The 25654-nt window shown below is 32.5% G+C and overlaps 2 protein-coding genes across 2 annotated transcripts; one reads left to right on the top strand and one right to left on the bottom strand.

The window, feature by feature from the left end:
- Positions 1 to 1109: 1109 nt before the first annotated feature.
- Positions 1110 to 10805, top strand: LOC128178940 (protein SREK1IP1-like). Its single transcript, XM_052846374.1, has 5 exons — positions 1110 to 1237; positions 5780 to 5849; positions 9577 to 9711; positions 9861 to 9918; positions 10247 to 10805. The coding sequence occupies exons 2-5, from the start codon at positions 5786 to 5788 to the stop codon at positions 10575 to 10577; spliced, it is 588 nt and encodes a 195-aa protein (XP_052702334.1). The 5' UTR covers positions 1110 to 1237; positions 5780 to 5785; the 3' UTR covers positions 10578 to 10805.
- Positions 10806 to 13070: 2265 nt separating this feature from the next.
- On the bottom strand, positions 13071 to 25569 carry LOC128175871 (G protein-coupled receptor 137Ba-like). Its single transcript, XM_052841726.1, has 7 exons — positions 24997 to 25569; positions 23295 to 23338; positions 22472 to 22706; positions 22244 to 22387; positions 18663 to 18791; positions 18403 to 18512; positions 13071 to 14825 (listed from the first exon to the last, which is right to left on the bottom strand). Exons 1-7 carry the CDS (start codon positions 25429 to 25431, stop codon positions 14666 to 14668), a joined length of 1257 nt encoding a protein of 418 aa, XP_052697686.1. The 5' UTR covers positions 25432 to 25569; the 3' UTR covers positions 13071 to 14665.
- Positions 25570 to 25654: the final 85 nt, after the last annotated feature.

The raw sequence follows: 25654 nt of genomic DNA, 5'->3' as shown, positions 1-25654 counted from the left end.
CGTAAGGGGGTAGTAGCAAAGCAATGCAAGTCAGAATTTCACATTACAAGAAAAACAGTGAGAAAAACTAACGTACGTTTTGACGAACCTCTCTCAATCATAGTATACTGTGGAATTATTAGAATGCGCGGTGACTCAAGTTTCGTTTTTATTTTGTGGGAGCCCCCACCCCACGAATTTACATCCTCGACGAAAACAAATTTTGAAAGAGTTACTTTTCTTATTGAAACTGAAAACCAACCCATCCAAGAATTAAATCCCCACGAATAAAAAATCCCTCAAACCACGAAAATTGGCTTCTATCAATTTAAATAATTCCTCAGTATGTAATGTGTTCATATCATAATTATAACATTTCTGATATACTGAAATGTCGGTCGATTAAATTACGTTGTATTATGAAATCACAGATTGGCCGTCATAATGTAAAGATCATGTAAATAACGACGCTTTCCAAACGGAGATAACAAAATTGAAAAGAGCATGTTCAAAATGTTAACATATTTAGCACCAGTCTGACAAGCCTGTTTCTTTACAAGATCGGAACCGAAATATAGTCAGAAACATTAATCAGTTAATTAAACCGTCTTCCACTTATGACTTTATTTCTGAGACAAGACTAGTTGGCAGTAAGCTGTTGGCAGTAAGCATTAAGCAGTTGGCAGCTGACAGTTGGCTGTCGTATACGGAATTCCATAGAATTGGAATTAAAAATAGAAGAAGAAATAAATTTTTAATTAATTTAATCGAAATTTAAATAAGTAATCTGATAAAAAGTAAAGTTATAGAGCAATTTTGCAATTACCAAATCAAATCAGAACTTTGTATTTTGATTCAATATTCAGTGCCGCCAATATGCATTATAGCTGCAATAATGTAGTACACTCGTTTGTTTAATTGTTGTTGTTTTCTCTTCTTCCTTTTTTTGCGGGGGGGGGGGTGTTCAGATAAAAATAAATCGGAGATGGCTACGTTATTGCAGCTACATGTATAGTATGTGCTTTATTTTGATGTTTACATTTATTATTAAGATTTTTACCAAGCTGTTGAAAAATGTGACTGGGTTAAAATTCACCGATTCATCACATAAACGATCGGGATTGGTGTACAAAATAATCTGAAACTTAATAGAGGAAATTTGGAACATCTTGGTATTGTTTTGTGATTAAACGTTTAATCTATAGGCCAATAGCCATCACATTGAGTGAGAAATCTTATATCAAGGGAGAAGTTTAAAGTAAGTGATAATATGTTTTTACAGTGTAACCGTTTGGAGGGCAAAGCCAATAGGCCTATATTAAAATGGAGATAGATCTTCTTTGTATTTTGGCTTCATGTAAATTTAGTGTGTAAAATTTTCATTCCGGCAAAGGTTTTGGGCATATAAAGTTACTTTGTATCATTGTTTGTGAGCTTTTCCTTTGATGTCAGCAATTCATTTTTTCTTGATAAACAATTACAAACGTTTAGGCCCCAAGATGTTTAGGCACAAGCAAAGATGTTTAGGACCCAAGATTTTTAGGCCCCAAGATGTTTAGGCACCAATTTGAAGATGTTTAGGCACTTGTTGTTTTTAATATACTATTTAATTATGTTTCTCTTGAACAGTTTTAAGCAAATTAATGCATTTTTGTTAAATTTGGAGAAAATTAATTACATAAAAATTGTGATGTAAGATCGAGCTGCAATTTATATGAGATTCATGACTAGAACACAAAATTAAAGTTATATGAGGGTATGCATTATAGTATTCATATTTGAAAATTTGTTTGTTACCTATCATCATTAGAATTATACAAAGTTTGAATATTTAAAAACAATCTTTAATTTGTGAAAATCTGTTCCTTTTGAGAATTTAAACATATAACCTACGAGTTTCTGTGATATTCAAAACAAATGGGGGAGTTGGTTTCCTGTATACTGGAGGGGAAAATTCCATGGATCTAACTAAACCCCTTTTCTAATGTGGAGGGAATCACTTTAAATAGGTTCTGATTGTAACAGGTGTCTACTTCTATCCATTGTAACATGATATGTAAAACTGTCACGAAAGCAAAAAAGATGCAGAGTAAAGGTTTGTAATTCCAATGCACAGGCAGGCACCTAACGTTATATACTTTTCTCATATATAGAAATATATACCATATGCCTAAAAATACCTTCCTAACAATCTACACATTCATGATGTATTATTAGGTAGAGAGTATATATTTCTTATCATGAGAAAAACATATAATATCAGGTGCCTGCATCCATGACGGGCTTGGTCTTCCTTAAGGTGGCTCTATACACCACTTTTTGATGACACAGTACGCAAAAAAGTAAATCTGGAAACAGGCAATTCCGGTACTGGCTGATTTAAACTGAGGCGAAATGTATGGGGACCGCTCTTTTGAAAAATTTGTTAAATGAATAGATTTAATTTGATAATTGGAAAATTTATTACTTACAAGTAATGTGGTATGTGATACCTTCACGTTGTGTGGTATTATTTATCGAAATAAACAATAAAATCAAGAATAATTTTTTAGATCGTTTCTTTCCCATTTCGTATATGTTATACGATAGCGCAGTGGTTTCGTGGCTACCCTACAAACCTACCCTACAAACCTGTAGGTCATGAGTTCAAATCCCGTTGAGAACAATAATTTTTTTAACTTTCCAAAATTTTCTAAAACGTATTTTTTATTTGAATACAGTGAAAGAAAATTCTAAACAGGTGAAAATATTGCAATTATAATATACTTTAATGCACATTAATATCGACACCTTAAGGGGATGGGAGGGTTGCTTTGAATTTATCTCAGGTTGGGATACATAAATCCTATTAGCCTAGTCAATTTTCCCCTTTATTTATTTGACTTAGTTTTGCATTAAAGCGAATATATTCACTTATACAGGCCTATAATGAAGTATGTATGTATTTATCATTCCATCGTGATATTTAGGAAATTTTCTTCAACTCAGAAATGAAAAGTCCCCAAGGTGTTTGGGCCTTGGGACTTAGGAACAATAACCCTTACCTGAGGAACTTTCATACCAAATAAAATTTAAAATATTTTTTGTGTTTATTTGCAATGATTTTCATTCAATTTTTTATGTTACATTTATTAAAAAACATTTTCTTATAACATTAAGCAATTTTTTCAGATGATTTATCAACAGAGTAAGAAAATATGAAAAATTATGTTTTGGGGAAATACTAAAAAAAATTGCAATAATAATATTTTTGAATGTTAAGAAGATTTATAATTTTTTTATGTGTCCGAAGGAAATATCCATCATATGACAAAAAAAAATCTCTCAATTTGTTAATAGCTGTCTTTTTAAAAAATATTTTATAAAAACACATAAAAACATTAAAAAATTCTTTAAAAATACCTATAGTATCCCTATCATCAATTTAATATTTGATAAGTATATGTTTTGTGCTCTTCTATTGAAAATTGGAATAAACTGTGGGTGTATAGAGCCACCTTAAAAGGGATTTACCATACATGTAAATGCAAGAAGACACCCCATGCTTGGCATCATCTGTTAGAACATAACCTGCCAATTTCATAGGTTGGTCAAGAGCACTGAATGTAATAGCTAGATTAAATACTCAAAATCAGACTTTCTTGGATGTCAGCCATGTGCTACATGTACATTATATGTATCTATAAAATAATACACATATATCCAGCACATGCAGGCACCTGTGAGACACATGTTTCTGTTAAAACAGTTTATCCCATAAATCTAAAAAAGTTTAATAACAAAAACAAGAGCATTAGTCAATAATGTTAAACAAAAAAAAGAGGTTGGTGCCTAAACATCTTGGGGCCTAAACATCTTGGGGCCTAGAGCAGTTGTTATTTCTAGAACATGAACGATGAAAAAGGTACCGTATTTAAAAAATATAAAAATTAATAAATAAAATCTGCACACCTGCCCCATATTTTTTGCAAATCAGGATGAGAATCTAAATATTAATTTTATGTGGCCTAAGCTATTTGATTATGAAAGATAATAAAATGATAAACAAACTTTACATGTCAAATAAACAAAAAATTTGCAGTTTGGGAATAAAAAAATGAAAACGTTATAAAAGATTCAATTCAGTAGGTAACAACAAAAGCCTCTGCGGTATTCGAACTCGGGATGTACGGAATACAAGCCCGACACTTTCTCCACTCGGCTATAGAGTAAGTTATATATCGCTGTCAATAAAATCCTTTAAACAAAACGAAATGTCGTTTTGATCAGAGGTCAGCCATTTTGTAATGATGTGTTATTCCACCTTAAAGCCGATAATGGTAAAATAGTCTGGAATGCTCATGATGACGTCATGCGACAATCGAAAGACCTTAACATTTAAAATCATGCAGACTTGTAAATTCGCTCATATTCCTGTAAGAAATGCTATATATGCTACTATACACGATATAGCATATCGTAGTGTGAAGCGTTCCTTGTACGAAAGAATTTACTATTCTTATTGTAAAAAATTAAATTGGCAATCACGCGATCATAAAATAAAGCCATCAAATCTGAATAATTGTTTATATTATGGACCTAAATGATGAGTTAATCATTACATGGACCTAAATGATGAATAAATCATTACACGACTTCAAAAGTCGGCTCTTCTGATCACTTGGGTACCATATTGCATTTGGATGTCATGATATGATATCCCATTTGATGAAAATAATCTTAACAAGAAGGAGAATTATTATATATGACGGGGGTGGATATGATTTTTATGGTGGGGGGGGGGGGGTATCTTGCAGGGACGGAAGGGTGCATGACAAATGAGGAAAGAGATAGCTTTATTAAATATTTGCATGAATAATGAATATGACCAATTTTTGCCAAAGACTATATCTTGCAAGTGTCATTTTATCAATGCCTAAAATTTCATGCAAAAAATGATGTAATGTCCAATGACTGGCAAGAAATGGTACTTGGAGAGAATTGGTCACATGGAAGTATAGTTTATACTGTGGTTTCATTAATATTCTGGGTATCAATTTTCGTGGATTTAATGATATTAACAGTTTCAAGGATGCGTAAATTTGTTGTTCATGATCCTATCAATACAAAATTCAAGTAGAAATTGCACTTCAATGAACATTAAATTTCGTGGATCAACTTCACAACGAAATCCACAAAAATTGGTATTCAACGAATATTGATGAAACCACAGTAAGTATATGAGTAGAGTTTCTTGTTTGGCAAGGGTATGCATTAGATAACAGTAATTGTATAGTTCTTTGTGATTTAACCAATGCAGTAAAACTCGTTTAATGTAGCAAATTCCTAAGGACCATTTGATTTACTTTGCTGTATTCATATTAGCTTGTTTTAACCATTTAAATAAATGAATTTGTAATTATAAACGTAGCTTATTCTTTAAGAATATGTTTCTTTTCAGATGACCACTATTTGTGTATTTAGTCAAAAATATATTTTTTTGAAAACTTTTAAAAATCAGAATTGAGAATTTAAAAATACATGTGAAAAAAAGTACATGTATGTCAATTAGTATGGGCAACTTAACAATTTACAATTCGTTATAAAAGATGTAAATTTTGTTATTTCTTTCCTCTACAAGACTCAAACTTAGTTCGCTTTATCTGTAAATTTGTTATAAACGAGTTTATTGTAGCCCTAAAATTTATTAAGAATGTGTTGGGGACCCTAACAAAACTCGCTTTATGCTACATTTCGCTATATCCGTGTTCGTACTAAATGAGTTTTACTTTACAATGATTTTCTCTGTTTATTTCTTTAGAACACTATGGACACATTTGCACCAAAGTCAGGTGATGGAGTAAGAGCAGCATGCAAAAGATGTGGTTATGGTAAGTTACTTCATATTCATTTAACTACTTGTATCTAAATACTGTATATCTTTCATGAATTATGTTGGCATTGATTTTTATCCAGTAAGTTGTGTTTTTAAACGGGTCCAAAAGAAAAATCTGGTTATTGAAATGGTAAAAATGGCAGGTGGGCAGGAGGCTGCCAAAAGGGTACCCCAATTGTACGGATAACTCCTCCTACAGTTTTTGATTTTGATTTTTGATAATTTTAACACGAAAAATACCAGCTGTTGAACTCAGTCATTTTCACACAGAATTTTGCATATAGGGTACTCCATTTCTCTGGATGGGTTGTGTTTATCAATTCATGGTTGACAAATGAATTATTGATACTATTAACACAAAAGAAAACCCAGCTAGAGAGTTTAATTTGTAAACATTATAACCTTGCATTTTGTTTTTTAACCAGGTTTCCAAAGGAAAAATCAATTATTAAAGATATCTGATCCTCAGCAATGTTCGATAACTCTAAATTATATTCAGATTATTTTCTATTCGTACCATAATTCTGCTTTTTATTTCGACAATTTTAATTGTTTAATTTGTTTTGTAGTGGTAATATTACTTGCAAGTATTCAACGAACTGCTTAGCTTAGTTATTTCACGAAGAACTACTACACACTGGGAAAGGGGATAAAAAGCATTGTTATGATGGAAAAAAAAATACTTTGAGGCTGAGGATTGGAGAACCTTAATATGGTATAAATTGTGGGCGGGCGGCTGCCAAAAGGGTACCCCTATTATATGGATACAATATAACTCCTCCTACAGTTTTTTAGATGGGAAGTTGTTGTTTTGCAGATCAATTGTACATATATTAGAGATGTGCATATTACTTGGATTTTGATTTTTGATAATTTTAATACAAAAAATACCAGCTGTTGAACTCAGTCATTTTCACACAGAATTTTGCATATAGGGACTCCATTTCTCTGGATGGGTTGTGTTTATCAATTCATGGTTGACAAATGAATTATGGATACTGTTAAAAGAAAACCCGGTTTGCTATCACATTGACAGCTTTTCTCTTGTCTGTCCCTGATCCTTGGCGAGAGGATAGAAAACGCCCAGTGAGTTCATTGATCAAGTCATATACCGGTACCAATGTCCATCATCATAAATCATGAGAGTTCTTTTTATCATGTTTTAATCTTGTTTTTATATGAAAATCCCAATTTTATGGGTTTTTTTTCCTTCAATAAATGTTTTTATACCCCCGCCAAAATTCATTTCCTGTCTTCTGTTTCCTGTCCCGCGACGAAAAGCTTGTGGCATCGAGATCTCAGAAATGATTAAGACTTGAACAATTAAACTTTGAGGAATGATAGACATATAGTTGTAGATTTGTTTAAACTATTTTGTTTTGTTTGTTATCACTTCCGGTCGTCACTTGAAGCACTTGAAAAGTTAATAATATTTTGTTTAATACGTATTTGATTTATTTTACAGAGAATGAATGTATTAGTATAAATCCTTACATAGGTCATCTATGCAATGTTAAATAAACAAAAACATTCTATTTCCTGTGAGATATCTCAATTATCCCAGGCAGCTTTTTTAAAACAAATTTTGTACCCGCAAGATGTCAGAATCTGTAAGTGATCAAAACATGAAACTTTCATGAGTGATAGACATTTTATTGTACAGTAGATGTGTTTAAACGGTTTCATTTTGTCGACCGTCACTTCCAGTCCACAGTGGAAGAGTTTAAACAAATCAAGCTGTTTATCAGTTTAACTGTTTTCCTTTGATAGTTTTAGTTAGCTCAATAGTCAATTAATGTACAAAAGGCATGTATACAAGAAGTATTAAATTTAGCTTTCATTGAGCACTTCCGTTTGTCCGTTTCCTGTCTCGAGACAAAAAACCTGATTTCGACTAGATCTCAAAAACGGTAATGACTTGAACAACTAAACTTTGTTGGATGATAGACCTATGTATGTACATGTATTGTGTTTACAATATTTTGTTTTATTCGGCGTAACTTCCGGTCGTCACAGGAAGTACTCCAAAATTTGATATTTTAACTTTTTAAACATTTGAGATCATAGATATTTGATTGAACATGTGTTTAAGAGGTTTCATTTGGTCGTCCGTCACTTCTGGTTCTCACTCTAGCTTTCAAGCAAAAAAAGTTTTTTTAAAGTTTAGATTTATTTTAAACAATTTACTCGGTGTGATGAACAGTAACGTACCGTAGGTAAATGTACTAAAATATCTAATTTTAATTTCTTTAATCCATATTCTTTTTACAAGAGAAATGCAAGAGAAATTTTACAGATTAATCCATGAGGAACGAAAGACCTTTTTGTTGCTATAGCAAAAAGAGTCTAGTTTGTCTTTCTTTCTTAACTAGATTTTTGTTTTACAAGTATTCTATCAACTGACAATCAACTGAAAATGCAAACTTTTTGTTTGTCAATGATAAATTCTGAGGAGCTAATAAGAACATTAAAGACAAGTGTGGCTGAATTCATTTTGTCCCAAGGGGGCCATTATCTGAGCCATGGTTTAGATGGAGAGTGTGTTTAGGGAAAATTGATAATGTGTAAAATGGACAGTGGTTTGCGAGTTATTTTGATACTGTTTCATATAAAAAATCATTATAAGGAAATATATTATATCATTATTAATAAAGATTTTAACTATTTTTAAAAGCTGTTTAAATTTATTAGTCAGGTAAATTGATGAAGTGACCCTGTAGGGCATTAATGTAAATGAAATTCAAATTTATTGATATGATTGTAGTGTTTTGGCAATTTCAAAATTGTTTGTAATATTAAAATCTCCTTTTTACATATTTTACATAGTATGCTAATCATGATAATGTTTTGGGAGTGTATCCAAGTTTAACAATTAGCTCATCAAATAAAATCATAGTCCTATGGGATAAATTTTCTGATATGGAGTTCCATTGTACCATATAGAAGAAGGTGAGGAAAATTTGACACAATTAAATGCATCTGTCAAGACTCTGATTAGAAACGTATTTTAAGGTTTTATCCACAGAAGAGCATTATTGTTTGGCAATTTTCATTTACTAAGATGGGAGGGGTTATTATCACTCAGTTGTTTTCTCTTTAAACAATTAAATAAAAAAAATACCATCGGATACAGAAATTTGTTAAAGTATTACATATGTATTTACAGTGAAGTTCTGACAATTCTGATTTTTTTCTTTGTTAATTAAATTTTTTTTTACAATTCTAGAATTTTTTTTATGTGTCTTAAACCTTTACTATTCAATTCAATAATTTGTCCAATATGAAATTAGCCTTGTGGGGGTTTTAGTCCCATTAGGACAGTTGTAGTTTCAATAGTTATATGTAAAATTCGTATGACATAATAGCTGTGCAATATTAAAAAATTATCACATGGGGCATATCTATTGCATATAGAGGCAAACATGTAATTAATATCGATATGCTTATCAACAAATTGATGCTTATAAAAAGTTTCGCCTTTTTTAACAATATTTCGCAGCAGTATTTCTGATGTAAATGTGCTGCGCATATCATAAGATAATACATGTACTTGAATTGATATATCCATCAATCTGATTAAAATTATGAATCCCCATTGTTCTGAATCTGCTGAATTTAGAACATCTTATTTTAATTAGATTGTATATCAATATGGTGTCAGTTACAAATGTACTAAATATTTGAGTGCATATTCAATCAGCATAGCTTTTTTTCCCCACCAGCTGGTCACCTGACCTTCCAGTGCCGTAACTTTATCAAAGCTGACCCAAATAAAGAGGTGTTATTGGACGTTAGCAGCACCAGCTCAGACTCCAGTGATGTGGACTTTGTATCACCGCTTACGCAACTGAAAAAAGGTAGACGTACTTTGCTTCTTGACTTCATTAAGGCAGCTCTCATGTTAGATGGAACTTTTTTTCATATTATGATTAAGGTATACCGGAACTCGGTATTTTTATCCAACAAATATTTTACATACTTCATACATACCGATACATCTTTGCAGAAAAATTTGAGAAGGAAAAAGAAAAGAAGACATCATTGAAGAAAAAGAAGAAAGAAAGGTGATTGTTAAAAAATTAGATCTTTGATATAATCGGTATAGGTATAATCGTACATGTAATTGCAATGTTAAAATATATGCTGAATCTCACTTAATTGTTTTTCTTCTTATCAATTCTTCAATTCTGCAAAAGTTTGGAATACCTTTAGTCATGAACTTGAATATTAAGATTGTAACGATGAGTCTATCAAAGAAAACTATCAATGAGTGATTGATGTACACACATAATAATCCAGTTTACATGGATTTAAAATGCGAGTTTGTTCATAAGTAATGAATGATTACCAGTACATGTAATATTAATGCTAAACAATTCATTGTACATACAGGTCAAGATCACGGTCACCAGTGAAGAAGAAAAAGTCCAAAAAACACAAGAAAAACTGGTCTGACTCTGAGAGTGATTCTAAAAGTGATATATCAGAATCCTCTCACAAGAAAAAGTATCGAAAGTCAAAGAAAAAGCACAAGCATCGCGACAGTGACTCAAGTGACAGTGAAGACCAAAGTGATAACAGATCAAGGAGGAAGCACAAAAAGAAATCAAAAAAGCACAAAAAACATCAGGATTCCAGCAAGAGTGACTCCGATTCTGGGAAAGGGGGGCGTGGGAAGTATAGCAGCTCAAAATACTATGTGTCATACAAAGAGATGATGTAAAAAGATCAAATTTTGTACATTCTTGAGAAATATAAATGCTCAGAAAACCTCATCTAAAAGACAATAATGGACATGGATTCCCAAATCTAACTCTGAAGTGTACAAGTCAGAGGGGAATTCATTATACATTGACGAACAATAAAAATTATTCCAAGTAAATTGTACAGTGTACATCTAAATTATTGTCATTTTGTGTCACAAAAATAAAATTGCAGTGTTCCAGAGGCAGCAATGAGACTTAATTTAAAACTAGAAGCTATTTTTAGTTCAACTGAGCTGAAAATTAAAGTGAGCTTTTTTGATCAGTTTTTGTCCGTCTGTTTGTCTGTCTGTTAAATTTTGACATTTTCAATTTCTTCTTCAGAACCACCTTACTAGGAATAAAGCATTATTGGGTAAAAACGGATTGAAGTTTGTAAAAATGAAGAGTCACACCCTCTGTCAAGGATCCAGATCGAAGTACCGTATTGAAAATTTGTTGGTCTTTTTTCATATATTTTCTTCTCAAAAACCAATTGGCCAGACAATCTATCACTTGTCACCTAATTTACAGTTTTTCTGGCCAAATGGTTTTTGAGAAGTTTTAAAAAAGAATTTTCTCCATATAATATTATTTAAAAAGTTGGCCCAGTGGTTCTAGAGAAGAAGTCAAAAATGTAAAAAGTTTACAGACGAATATACAAAAAGACCTTGGACAAGTAATGAGAAAAGCTCACTTAAGCTATAAGTTCAGGTGAGTTAAGAACAGAATTCAACATGCTTAGTCACTTCAATGTCAATATTAAAAATCTTATTTAAATTCATTTATTAACCGGATCATCTTTTCCCCTGATCAGCCGATAGTAGAGTACAATTCAAGTTTCAGTTCGGATATTTTCAAAAAAATACCAGCCAGTGTTTCCCACATACCAGGGAAATATGAGTACCTGTATTTCTCACTTTTCTTGCCAACCCTCTCTATGTGCCACACAACCATATGCATTTGTTGGAAGAAAGTCGAAAATTGTATGCTTTTCATGTCAATGAGTAAATGAAAGTTTGTACCCATGAATGTTGGCCCTGTCTGTGGGCCTAAACCCCTGACCTGGGGACAATGTATTTCACAATTTAGGTAGAGGGTTTTATAAACATCATAACCATGCTTTTCGTTTTTCTAAAATTTATATGGGAGTAGAACAGAAGATTTTCTAAGATCTACATGTAGTACATATTCACTATGTGTGGTCATATTAGCCCTGCCCTAAGGCCCAGGCCACTGACCCAGAGGCCATGAATTTCACAATTTAGGTAGAGAGTTTTGTAAACCTTGCATTTAATTTTTCAACCAGGTTTCCAAAGGAAAAAAGCGATTATTAAAGATATCTGATTCTCAGCAATGTTCGATAATAATGCTCTAAATTATATTCAGATTTTTTTCTATTCGTACCACAATTCTGCTTTTTATTTCGACAATTTTAATTTGTTTTGTAGTGGTAATATTACATGCAAGTATTCAACGAACTGCTTAGCTTAGCGGTTTCACGGAGAACTACTACACCTTGGGAAAGGGGATATAAAAAACATTTTTATGGTGAAATAAAATGCTTTGAGGCTGAGGATCAGAGAACCTTAATATATAGTATAAATGGGGGGGGGGGGGGGGGGGGGGGCTGCCAAAAGGGTGCCCCTATAACTCCACCTACAATTTTTTCTAGATAGGAAGTTGTGTTGCAGATCAGTTGTTCATAAATCAGAGGTGTGCATATTACTTAGGTTTTAATTTTTGATATTTTATGAAAAAAATACCACCTGTTGAATTTATTGGCATAATACTGCAAAAAGAGTAACCATTTTTCTGGATATAGGTAGTGGTTGACAGATGGATTATGAATACTGTTCACACAAAAGAAAACCAAGTTTACTGTCACATTGACAGCTAAAATTTATATGGGAGTAGCAAAGATGATTTTCCAAAATTTTTAATACATTTTCACTATATAGCCATATTGACCCTGCCATAACTTGATAATTAAGGCGTAAACCTCTGATAAGGGGGCCATGAATTAGAGATTTTTATGAACATCATATCCATGCATTTCCCTTTTCTGAATTTATAGTGGAGTATATAGAGAAGATTTTCTTATATTTTTGACGATACATTTTCAATATATGGCCATACTGCCCCTGCCTTATGGCCAGAACCCCTGACCCAGGGACATGAATTTTACAATTCTGGTAGAGGGCTTCATGAACACCATAACTATGCATTTATTTTTGTCCAAATGTGTAGGAGTAGAGAAGTTTTGAAAATGTGGCTTTTTTTTTGTATATTTGGTCCTGACCATGAAGTCCTGTGGGTGGTAAGGTAGTAAGTTTCACAATTTAGATTCCTCTTATCCTTGAGATGCGCTTCAAACCAAAAATGGTAATTACTGGCCTAGAAAATTTCAAGAAATTTAAAATGTAAAACTGTTAATGGACTGACAGGTGATCTTAAAAAAGTATAAACTCGAGTTTAATTCTAAATCTCATTTATTCTTAAATTATTTTTAGTGACAAATGCTGTAAATTGTTATTCAATCTATCTACATGTACTTAAAAAATAAAATAAAAAATAAAATAAAAAATGAGGAATGATTCTAGAAGGGATATTTTACATCAAAGAGAATGTATATAATTATATTCTATAAGCACTACATTGCACCAAAGAACACAACCACAATAATAATTAAAACTTAATGAAAGACAAAAATGACATGAAAGTCAATTCAGTGTTTCACAACATAAAGCCTTGACCTTAATTCCCAGATATCATTATTAACAAATCTGCCAAATATTTATGAATTCAACATAATACAATCAATCTGATTCAGTATGGATGGATGGTCAACAAAACATTAAAATTAAAGATATGATTTTTTAGGCATAAGCTGTTACTTGGTGAAGAAAAATTCAATATACCTAAGGTTTGAAATCTCAATTTTTTTTTTTAAACAATTTTTTTCTTCTCAAGGAGATAAATATACTATATAGTCTAAAATGACCATTCCATCCTCTTAACTTACAGGTTGTTTTTTTTTTCTTTAAACCTTAACATTTCCAAAAAAAAATTCTGGTCAATTTTGTCAGTGATACAATGAATAATACTTAATTAGTACATTATACCGGGATTACATGTGCAGTACAACATGTATCAACCCCATCGTCAGTCATTGACACATGTGACAAAGAGCAATGAATAAATAATGAATACGCAAAGCAACACAGATAATTGTAGCCTGTACTCCTCACACCTCAGCAATCCAAAGCTTGATAAGAACTCGCACAGAGTGTATATATCACAGAGTGGTCAAAAAGGCAAGGCAAAGATTTTCATGACAAAAATTTAATAATAAAACTACCAGTATACATGAATTTTACCTGGCCACACTGGAGAACTCAAGTACAGCTTACATGTGAGCAATCTGTTTCTTTATGCTTATAAAATTTTCTGAATCCTGATAATCATCCACCCAATGAAATAAATTAAATGCATTAAATTTTGGGTTTGTTTGCAGTTGAATTTTGCAGCTTAGTAACTCTTATAAAGAGCTATTATTGTTATTATTCTGCCATCCTTCATGTGTATAAAACTTACTATTAGCACCCCCGAAAAATTTTTTACAAGTCAAAGTACAACAAAATATGTACGGTTAGTGAAAAATTTGGGGGAACCCATGAATTCATGAAAAAAATTATTTTGAGGTCAATTCTCAAAATACTTATTAAAACAAATTGGCTTCTTTTCAGTGACACCCTTCCTTGAAATGATGTGAATGATAGATAGTGTGACATTACATAAAATGCTGTACAAATTTGATCAGATGAGCTAAAAAGGTACAGAATAAATTTATACATTCACATCAATCACACATATATCTATAGTTTCAAAATTTCATGTACAAATTGAAGTCCAAACTGCATTAATGCATTTAGGACAAACTAATTTCGCACTCAATGATATTTGGAGAAAAAAATCCATTCTTTTTAATTTTTGTAATTTCATTCATTAAAAAAAAGTTGATATAACTTTGATCTCTATAAATGGACTTGAAAGAATTTAACTGTCTTTAATCATTAGTGGCTGCTGCAGGAGAAGAGTTGAAGCCTCCAAACTTGTTAGTATAGCTGCCAGCAGCACTGTGTATTGAGCCATATAACCTTGGGGTGCCTCTAGGTGTACTTCTGGTTGGGGTTCCTGGCCCTGTGCTGGGTTGATATGAGTTGATACTGAATTGTAAAAGGATAAAACTATTAAATAAGACTCTAAAACAAGAGGCCCTGGGGCCACTTCGCCCACCTGAGTAATAATGGTCGTAACTCTAATCAGCAAGCAGCAGCATTTGGAATTAAAAACAGGCTATCTAGTCTAATACAATGGAATCTTAGTGCACAGTGTGAATCTATTTGTTTCAGCTGATGACAAGCCATCAACAACTTCTTAACAAAGTCATTCCAGCTTATTCATTCTTGTTAATTCAAGTTAATCATTCTATTTGTGCATCTATCAAAACAAGAGGCCCAGTGGCCACATTGCTTACCTGAGCAACAATAGCCATAAAACTGATTTAATCATGCATTACACTATCAAATTCAAAATATCCTGACAATTTAGTCCAGTAGATTTTGCACAAAAAGATAAATATACTTCCAATTTTTCACATATTTTTATGGTAAATATGAAGCCCCTTATGTTGTTTTAGTATTTATGAGAAGATTTTTCTGTATATCTTTCTATGTAACGAGGCAAATAGGCCTTATCGGTCACCTGGGTGCCCATACACAAAATTGTTGAGGAGTGTCATAAATGCATTTATTAAGTTTCTTTACGGAATAGAAGATTATAATATTGTAATGACATCCACCTCCCTGCCTGAAATCTTTCGAAAAGGACTCATAACCCCATAGTTTAACACAAGTCTTTGAGCTTGTAACAGAGTGTATGACAATATTCTTATGTAAAAATTCAACCCCCCTTGTGGCCCCATCCTGCCCTTGGGGAATATGTTCTGGACAAACTTGAATCTACACTACCTGAGGATGCTTCCACACGTTTGAGCTTTTCTGGCCGTATGGTTTTTTGACAGAAGACTTTTAAAGATTTTCCTTACGTATTCCATCGTAACCCCACCCTACCCCCAGTGATCATAATTTAAACAAACTAAAAAGTTCAACTTGAGCCCTTGGCTTAGGTGAGGTAAAAAAAATATGTCACTATAAATGTATTGTATTTAGCATGTATGATATTTGGCAGTAAATAATTTTTTATTTGGTTAGCTTAGATTGATTTATTGCTTTCTAAATGTACCTAATTATCTACATTTATGTTTGACATTTGGCAATGTAGTTTATTTAATTGAAGCTGCATTGCACTAAATAAAATACACAGCCAAATTTAATACATTTACAGTAGCATCTTTAGCTTAAAGAATATTAAACATCTCCATATTGGGACATACCTTTTTTTCCAACAAAATTAACTATCATCATATTAATATTTCAATCACTTTTAAGGTGGAATTACACACCTGGAAAAAGTAACACAAATTAACTGTAAATTATTTGATTCTGAAAGATATATTGATAAATAAACTATACATATGTCAAATAAGCGAAAATTTTCCAAATTGGGGATAAAAAAATGAATATCTAAAAAAATCAATTCAGTAAGTAACAACAAAAGCCCCTGCGGGATTCGATCTCGGTATGTACGGATCACAAGCCTGACACTTTATCCACTCGGCTATGAAGTAAGTTATATGTTGCCATCGATAAAATCCTTTTAGTAAGGCTAAATAAAATTGAAATTACGGTTCTCAGGCCCGCGCGCATCCGTTTTGAGGGTGCCGCATTGCAAATTTTATTGCATTTTCAATAAAATAAAAAGTTGATAATGCGGTGACCTATCCGGAAAAAAAAAGTTTCCGCTTTCGGTTTGCATATAGTTTTACTTTCGTTTCTAATACGCAGCTTCCGGTGTAGTCTTAATCATTAAGTCGCTTATTTTCGTAAGTAAAAACTTTATGATCCAAACCTCCCGATGATATAGAAGATACTAGTAAAAATGGGGTCAATGGAAATTTTGGACTTAAAACGAATCAAAATGTCTGCTGTTTCGATTTGTATCCGCCATGGAACACTGTTAATTCTACCGTGGAATATAATTGAGAGTTTTTCCGATGGATGTTGTCTGTTAAATCTGTACGAGGGCGTGAAATCGATAAAATTCGATTGGAAAAGTTGGACCTCCCCAGAAAAATTACTTGGTGCCTTCGTTTCTTTGTCAGTTGACAAACACAAGAACAGTTTGGACGCCGCGATTTTAACCATTATAAACTTGCGGAGTTTAACGATATCTACTGTGTATTCAGGACTTACTTCTTCACTCAAGTTAACTGTGAAGAAATGTGGTCCCAGTAACTGTCGGATATGATTGGCCCCGTTATTGCACAATGATATCTCTAGCCAGTTACACAACTTTCCTGATCCAGTGCCAGGTATTTTAGAATAAACATCATATATGTCATTTTACGTTTTGTAAAGTGGATTGATATTTTTCTTTATTTTTAAATGACTGTCATTTATTAAAGGAGAAGAAGGACACTACAAGGAGTTCAGTGAGGTTTTTGAACCAATACTACAGAGGAACACTGTCCTTCTTTATCATCAAAATGGGCACAATCAACTGCAAGCAGACATGGAATTCAATTTAGTCTATCTGCTCAGACTGCAAAACAGTGAAACAAATGGGAACCTGCATAGATTGTCTGAAACCCAGAGTCTTATAAGTTATATAGTGCTACTAAACTTGGTGCCCAAGAAAGTACCTTGCTTACAAAAATCATTGGACTTTATCAGTTTTCATGTTGATCTGAACTTCAGGAATTAGAACCTAATAATCCTGAGAAAGCACCCTCAATATGCGCCCCATTGTAGAAAGTTTTTTTGAGATCAAATTTAGCCTGTGCATCTCCAATTGAGACCCCCTACTACATGTACAGCTCTGGTGTATTTCCCCCAATATGCTATCACTGTGGGACACAAGACACAGATACAGAAGATGGACAGTACCCAATATGTCATGATTGTGTTGTTTCACAATGACAGCTTTGTAAAAATGGAAGGATGTTCAAATCTCCAGAGCAAAGAAGCAGACAAAATGAAAACAAATAGTTCACTTATAAAAAAAACAAATGTTTTTTCATTTGATCTAAATATTAAATATCATTGTTGTACTTTGAAAGTTGGACTGTATTTTCAAACATGCATTGGGGTGTTTTTATCTGTTAAAATATTTAATAGCTATCCTTATTAAATAATAAAACAGCTGCTTGAATAAAGAAAATCTTGTTTTTTTTAAATTGTAGGTAGTTAATTTCTTTCCCAAATAAAAAAAAGCCTCCCTCATCTGTTTTTTTAACAATAAGAAAGAAAAAAAAAGCCTCCCTCCCTCATCTAATTTTGGAAAATTTGGCCTGAGAACCAGAGATTTAATTTTATGTGGCCTAAAACAAAATGTCTTTTCGATCAGAGGTCAGCCATTTTATGACAATGTGTTATTCCACCTTAATGTGAAAACAGCGAACTACAATATAGGGTAAGCATCAGAAACGGATCTGCTAGTAATGAGCTGGAAACATGCTGAGACTCTTTAACAATTCTAAACTAGCCATAGCTTTAGAAGAATTTTAAAAATCCATTTAATCAGCGAATATGTTTAAATCTTAATGTACTTTCATCCATGTTAATATCTCAAGGTGCCTGCCCATACCACCTTAATTAAGAAAAAAAAATTCTCAAGTCAAACCTTCTAGACATGTCAGCTCTGCTGAGGTCATCATCACTGTCATAGCGACGTGGGTTGTCAAAGAAGTACTGTCTGCTGCTCTGACTGTGACTAGACAAGTCCACAAGGTCCTGAAATCAGTCAAAGTACTTAGTCACTACCGCAAAAGTGAGACTGCTGCTTATTGTGTCACATCATGCATCAATTAACCTAGCTGTTGAAATGTCAGTGAAAAATATGGAAAATTAGGACTTAATGAATCTACCATGGTAGGCACTTACTAGATTATTTTGTGGTCTTTTAACACGAAAAAAGACCACTATCACTAAGGTAGGTAAAAACTCCCATACAAAGAGGATGATTCCAAACGTAATAAATGCATATCCACCTTCTAGGTCCACCAAATCTGCCTGAAATGCAAACGGTTGTAATGATGAAGGGAAAACATGCTTTGCAGAAGCAAATGGCTACAATAAAACTAGATCATGAAACTTTGAATACCGATATGACTTTATCTGTATGTGGCATAACAACAAAACAAAACTTTAATTGTTTTTGCATAGGAGAAAGAAACACAGCAAATCAAAGATTTGATTGTGGTTGCATTTATGAAAGGAATATTGAGCTGAAAGCTAAAGTGAGCTATTCTGATCACATTTTGTCTACCGTCCGTCTGTCCGTAAACTTTTTACATTTTGAACTTCTCTAAAACCGCTTGGCCAATTTCAACCAAATTTGGCACCAAGCATCTTTATGGAAAGGCAAATATAAATTGCAGAAATGAAAGACCGACCTTTATCCAAAGCGGAGAAAACCTTGAAACTGTAGAAAAAGGGGGGTGCATTTTTAAAAATCTTCTGATGAAGAAATACAGAGTCAAATTCAACGTAATTTCGCATAAATAATCCTTATGGCAAGGAAAATACAAATTGCAAAAATTACGGGCTAATTCTTTCTCAAATCTGAGTCATTACGAAAATAATAATAAAGGGAAGGCGTGTTTCAATCAGTTTATAACTTCCGGTTCGGTATTCCATACTTCTAAATTGAGGTTCTTTGTTTAAGGATTACGTTTACTCAGGGGCAAAAAAAAATCCAGTAATAGGAACGAAAAAGTACTTATTGTTCATTGTAGCCCCACTATTGTGGTGCTATTTTTCACTTTCAAATAACTAGGTCAATGACCTACTTTTTCTGCTAGTGACTTCTCAATGTTTTTTTTTTAAATTGTCAAAATTTGTCAAAATTGTCCACCATTTTCAAGGTTTTCTTTATTTTGTAATTATTAGAAATAATAAAACAATTTGTAGGTTCGGAAATGATAAAATACGAATAGCTTGACTATTTTTATATTTGAATGAATCGTTTTAAGCTCATATTTTAAGTTTAATTTAGTCCGAATTTCCTCTATCAATTTCCAAAATTGTACCCATTTTTGATCGAGTTTTACAAAAAACTGACTAATAGGAGCCCCAAACCATTGATTGCCTAACACTGTTTTTATTGTCTGTATTATGTTGACATTAACATTATATAAGGTCAATGATCAAAATTTTGAGATATTTTATCTTGAATCGATTTTATGTATTTTAAAGATTTTTCCAATTGCATGCCAGCCAGTGATATAAATTTATAGACGAGTAAATACAACCATGAAATATGTAAAATGATATGAAAAAACACATAGAAACTTAAATTTTGCAATTACATTGCAACATAAAGTTTTTAAGAGAAAATAAGAAAATGAAAAAATTAGTCCGAATTTCCTCTCTTTCAATTTTAATCAACCTCTGTCGGAGCATATCTTCCTATATAAACAAATCATGGATATTAATATCGATATTTGTTAATAACGTTGTTATTTTGTGTTTTATAAACAACTTTGGACTTCAGATATGGAACTTTGTAAAAATATTTTTTGAAATCTCAAACCCTGAGTAAACGTAATCCTTAAAGCAGTCATGTTTGACGCATGATAAACAGGTTTATCTAGGAAAGATGAATTTGTTTGCTGTTTAACAGTTCATGTGCAAAGGGAACCTCTGAAACATGCAAGATACGGTGGTGCCAATTTTGTGATCGAAGTAAATTGAGGTTAAATATTTCAATGCATTGAAAGTTTTTACATTTGATGGTGGTCTTCTGTTATCGTGTTTTGATTTTCGTTTCATTTTAATACTGTAATTTATGCTTTGTAACATGGTGAACTATCGTTTGTATTTTGTAATTTTTACGTATCAAATCAAACATAGACTTCGGTAAATCAGACAGTCGACTGTTTCCCTGCGCAAAATAAATGTATTAACAAAGTACTAAAGTACAATTCATTCTATTGCCGTATTGGTAATTCGGTATTATCTTTTAAGTAATGATTGATTAATGCAATGTGTTTTGTTGAGATGCTCATTATTTTCTCTAGTTTATTCAGTTTAAACAGAGTTTAATATCGCTGAAGGAAATATGTAGGTATATATTTGATTCATTTTAAAAAATAAATCGTGCTCTTTATTTGTTTTAGTGCATGTTTCTTCTGTTTAATTGTTTACAATTTCTATACAGAGCTCACAATTCTATGTTTGTACACAGATCTGAGGCCGATCTTTTTTTTTGTCGACATTTTTAAGGTCAGACGTCACGTTCCTCAATTTTAGATAACTTTTCCCAGGAATTTGTTAATGGTTTACTACTACTTTGACAAGCTTTCTTGCAAAAAATTAGGGTACCTTACCAGGCATTTCTGCAAAATACTAGAGTATGCAATTTCCTAAATAATCTTCTTGAAAATACACTTGCATTGCTGATATAAAAATAAATACATCTAAAGCACAGCGAAATTCACTAAATTATAACTATATCTACGCCGGGGCGGGGCTTTGAACTCACGACCTGTAGAACCTATACACTTCTGTCAGTGAGCGGCCACAGTTCTAACCACTCGACCATGTACACATACAACCAATTTCAAGTAAATTTTGATCATCTTTAAAGTAATTATAAAATTAATATTTTCTATTGGAACTCTTTATTACGAGGAGATACAAAAAAGATTCTCGAGGAACGTGTCGTCTGACCTTAATGCTGAATAGAAAATACCAAGTTAAAAATCTTAAGCTGAATGTAATAAACTCATGGAAACAAAATATGACTCAAACCTAGCAGAATCATGAGCTCTGTATCTTGCTTATAATTCTACGAATGACACTAAAATTTTGGTTGATCATTAGAAATGTCTCGCTAAAGGTTAAATACTTGAATGTACAAAAAAAATTAAAGGATGATATGCTGTAACTTCTTTATGGGGCCGCGCCTTCTTATACGATGAATTATATAAATTCTACATCAATTTTGATAGTTTTTCAGACACGGGTAAATAAAAATGACACTGTTAAAAAAGTTTCAACAGTTCTGACACAGTTTGTAACAGGAAAAAAGGCATTAACTCTATTCCTAAAAAAATATTACAGTGGAAAATCATCCTGGTTTGTAGCCATTTGTTGTTATTGAATAAAGATGAAAATAATGGGTGGGCCCTAGTAAAATAGATGATATGCCTGCGATGTGGCCCCATGGACCTCTTGTTTAGTAGTAAGGTAGTACTGTAAACGTACTCTATTTAGCGTGTACGATATTTGGCGGAATATGGTTTTACAACAAGTTGGCGTGGATTTAATTTAGCGCATTTCTGAATGTACCTATTTATCTACTTATATGTTTTACATCTGTTGATGTACTTGATTTAGCGGAGCCCCGACGCTGTTTTCCGCCAAAAACGCTAAATAGAATACACAGCCAAATGTAAATAATACGTTTACAGTAACTGATGCAGTACATGTATTTCAAAATTTGCAATCAGTTACTATACCTGTGAAGTAACATTTGACCATCCATATCCAAAACTTGGAATCTTGTTGATTAAAAGAACAGCTAGAATGTTGTATATGGCACGAGAGGCATACAGTAGAATGATTAAACTGGAGACAGTCAGTGACTGACATAATGTTGTTCCCTACAAAAAACAAGAAAGCAAGTAAAATATCTTCTAACTTGGACTGAAGAACTGATGCAAGTTTATTGTAAAAAGTATATATACCTTAGCTTCTAATATCACATTAGAGGAAGACATAGTCCTCATTTTGTAGATACAGACAGACAAAACAATGGCTGCTAACAGAAATAGAGTTCCATTAATGCTGACACGAATAACAAGAATATACAGAGGAAGAGAGTGATAGTTCTGCCTCTGGTGATGAATCAAAATGGCGCTAGACACATTGGTTGTTACGAAAATCAGCACAATGACAGCCATTGCCACACGGAATGGAATCCTAAAAAACAAAATTAATTTTTTTTTTTTTTCAAATTGACAAAAGATGTTTATTTTAAAATTGACAAAATTGTTAAATCCAGACTACACCCCTTTTTGACAAACTACGTTAATTCAGCTGAATACATGTACATTTGTTCATAAATATCACAACTCAATTTGTTTATGCTGCACTTTGAATAAGGAACATATGTTTTAAAATCCTATACAATTTTAACAAAAAAAAAATGTTTCAAATTTATATACATATACTAGTATCCCAAGGCAATTTGACAGAAGGCTTCCTGCAGATGTTTATTTTAAAACTGACAAAAGGAAAATGATAATCAAATCCTAACTACGCCCTTTTTTGACAAAGTTAATTCAGTTGAAAACATGAACATTTGCTCATAAATATCACAACCCATTTTGTTTACGCTGCACTTAACTTTGAATGATACATTAAATAATGAAAATATGTTTTACAATTCCTTTGCAACTAAAATGAAAAGAATTTTTTAGGTCTATATACTAGTACATGTATATATCCCAATATATTTTTAGCTCTTCTGTCCCATTTCTATTTTAAACCTGTGAATTGTGTGCTTACTTGTAACGACTGGGTTCATATTTGGCTCTGGCCTTAAAAACAACCTGTAAAATAAACATTTATACACATAAATAAAAAGGGTATTTCTCTCAAGGAAAAATAGAACCAGGATTTTCTGCAAATATGCACGTCTACCCACATTGTCCTAATTCAAAACCAGTTTAATAATACTTAATTTTTTTTGTCAGTACATGAGTAATAAATAAATAATCCAGATTATTCTGCAAATATGTATATATAAATAATACATTCTTAGAAAATAAAGCTTTATGAAATTCTGCATATCTGCTCCGTGTTTAGGAAAGTGTTGCATTAATTGACTTTTTTTAGTATTAAATACTGGTGTATTAAATTTTGGCCATCCCGTTCAAAATGGGGCATAACACTCATAAAAATAACTAAATCAAAATTTGTTGTGAACTAGACATCATTGAGATAGTGACCATCTCAATAGACCCCACTTGAACGTACTATTTATATATAAATATTTAGGAGTAAATGTGTTCTAAAAAAAATTTGTGTGGTCTGATTTGACCTTGGCCTTTAACCTAAAAATGTCATTCAAAGTCACAGCACAGCCTTAGACCAAAGGCTCTCGGTGGTGAAGTATGAGCCAGATTGGACCTAGGGGAGAGAATATAGGATCCAGACAAGGATTTTTTTTTAGATAATTCTGCTATGTCAGACTTACAAACTTGGTTCAAAGTCACTGTACACCCTTTACCTAAATGCCCTTAGACAGATGTATGGATGGATGGACAGATTGATCATTATAGGGCACCCACAGAGCGGGGCCCTAATAATCCCATCTTCACATTAATTACAAAGTTTCCTGAATATCTTTTTAGCAGTTCTGCTGAATCGTGGTCATGCAGACACACAACACCCCCTGCAACTTGTTGTATGGGGTATAATTTAGAGCAATAAAATATAAGTTCTCAATGCATGTCTAGAATCAGAAACTGCAGTTCTAAATACAACTGAATCAAATGAACTTAAATTATCAATCAAGAAAAAGCAGTTTTAGAGTTTCTCTGTACTGAAACATTTTGCAGGAAAACATTTAAACTAATCCAACATCCTTCCATCAAATTGCAATCCTATATATTGAGATCAGAGCTGAACTGATCTACTTGTGTAGACTTAATTATGCTACCCAAGTTTCGTGTTGTAATCAACATAAGCTGACAAAGGATCAGATTTTAATCAAATTGATTTAAAATTTTAAATAATGAGCTTCCATATTGCAGGGGTCCATTATTGCTGATCAAAAATTTACACTTAATGATCAATACAACCATTTATACAAGAAAAAGTTACTGTTACAGTATTTGTCGGCTATAAAGTATACTAGAAGAAGACTAATTCTTGACAAGTACTGGCTGGTACTTGTTTTTGTTTCCACATAAATTTGAATGTTAAATTGTGATGTTTCACTACAAAGTCGAAAAAATGGTACCAGTATTTAGCAAGATTGGTCCTAATTAAGCTACATCAGTACCCAAATTACACGAAATATATTACATCTATTTGGATTTTTTCTTCCTTTAACAACATAATTGCTACAAATATCCAAGATGTATTTTTGATTACATTATATTTAACAGTATTGAATTGTTTACAGGCATGTATTATTCTTTAAACACATGAATACAATTTATAAACATGCATTAAACCTATGAATTAACCGACATATACTTGCCTGGCCAAAGAAAAGAACAAGTAGACACAATGTGATGAACTGAAGACACACAGGAAAAGAGTAAAACAACCAGTTCAGAAACAAGGGCAGACTGTTGGCTTGGATACAGTTATTGAAATAAAAGGAAAATAAGGTTGTTCGTAATCCTGACCAAATCAAACAGGTAAATAGAAAGCATGTCTGGTAGCTGAACCGTTTATGTCTGTAGTACCAAATCATCCACAGCTGACAGAGCACAAATATAAACAGAAATCCGTACAAACATATGTATGTAATTGTCAGGGATAACTGTGTGTAGGGAGCAAGAGCGGGCTTGACGGAAGGGAAGTCGTCCGTATTTATGTTCCACCGCCATCCTTCTTTAGGATGCTTCCCTATATTTGGGTTCACATTGTTCGCCATAATTTGTTCGATCGTACCGTCCGTATAAGACATTGGAAACGACAATCAATTCACAGTAACCAAGCATATCCCGATTACATGTTCAATAGGCCTATACATATTTTCCTCTCTCATGATCCTTAGCTTCGATCTGTATCATGTCAGTAACGGAGCAAAAATGTTGGCACATGACAGTTGTGACCTTGAACTTAAAATTGTACACAAAAGAAAAAAAATAATTTTTTCTTATGTAGACTTTATTGAGATCCAAGTAAGT

The sequence above is a fragment of the Crassostrea angulata genome, chromosome 3, assembly GCF_025612915.1.
Source record: "Crassostrea angulata isolate pt1a10 chromosome 3, ASM2561291v2, whole genome shotgun sequence".
Classification (NCBI taxonomy): Eukaryota; Metazoa; Mollusca; class Bivalvia; order Ostreida; family Ostreidae; genus Magallana; species Magallana angulata.
This window is presented reverse-complemented; position numbering and strand designations above follow the sequence as displayed.

Coding starts and splice junctions, on each gene's coding strand:
- LOC128178940 (XM_052846374.1), top strand. CDS start 5,786: ATGGACACATTTGCACCAAAGTCAGGTGATGGAGTAAGAGCAGCATGC. Junction 5,850..9,576: donor ATGCAAAAGATGTGGTTATG/GTAAGTTACTTC, acceptor TTTCCCCACCAG/CTGGTCACCTGACCTTCCAG. Junction 9,919..10,246: donor AAGAAAAAGAAGAAAGAAAG/GTGATTGTTAAA, acceptor TTGTACATACAG/GTCAAGATCACGGTCACCAG.
- LOC128175871 (XM_052841726.1), bottom strand. CDS start 25,431: ATGTCTTATACGGACGGTACGATCGAACAAATTATGGCGAACAATGTG. Junction 23,339..24,996: donor TTGTTCTTTTCTTTGGCCAG/GCAAGTATATGT, acceptor TTTATTTTACAG/GTTGTTTTTAAGGCCAGAGC. Junction 14,826..18,402: donor AGAGCTGACATGTCTAGAAG/GTTTGACTTGAG, acceptor TTTACAATTCAG/TATCAACTCATATCAACCCA.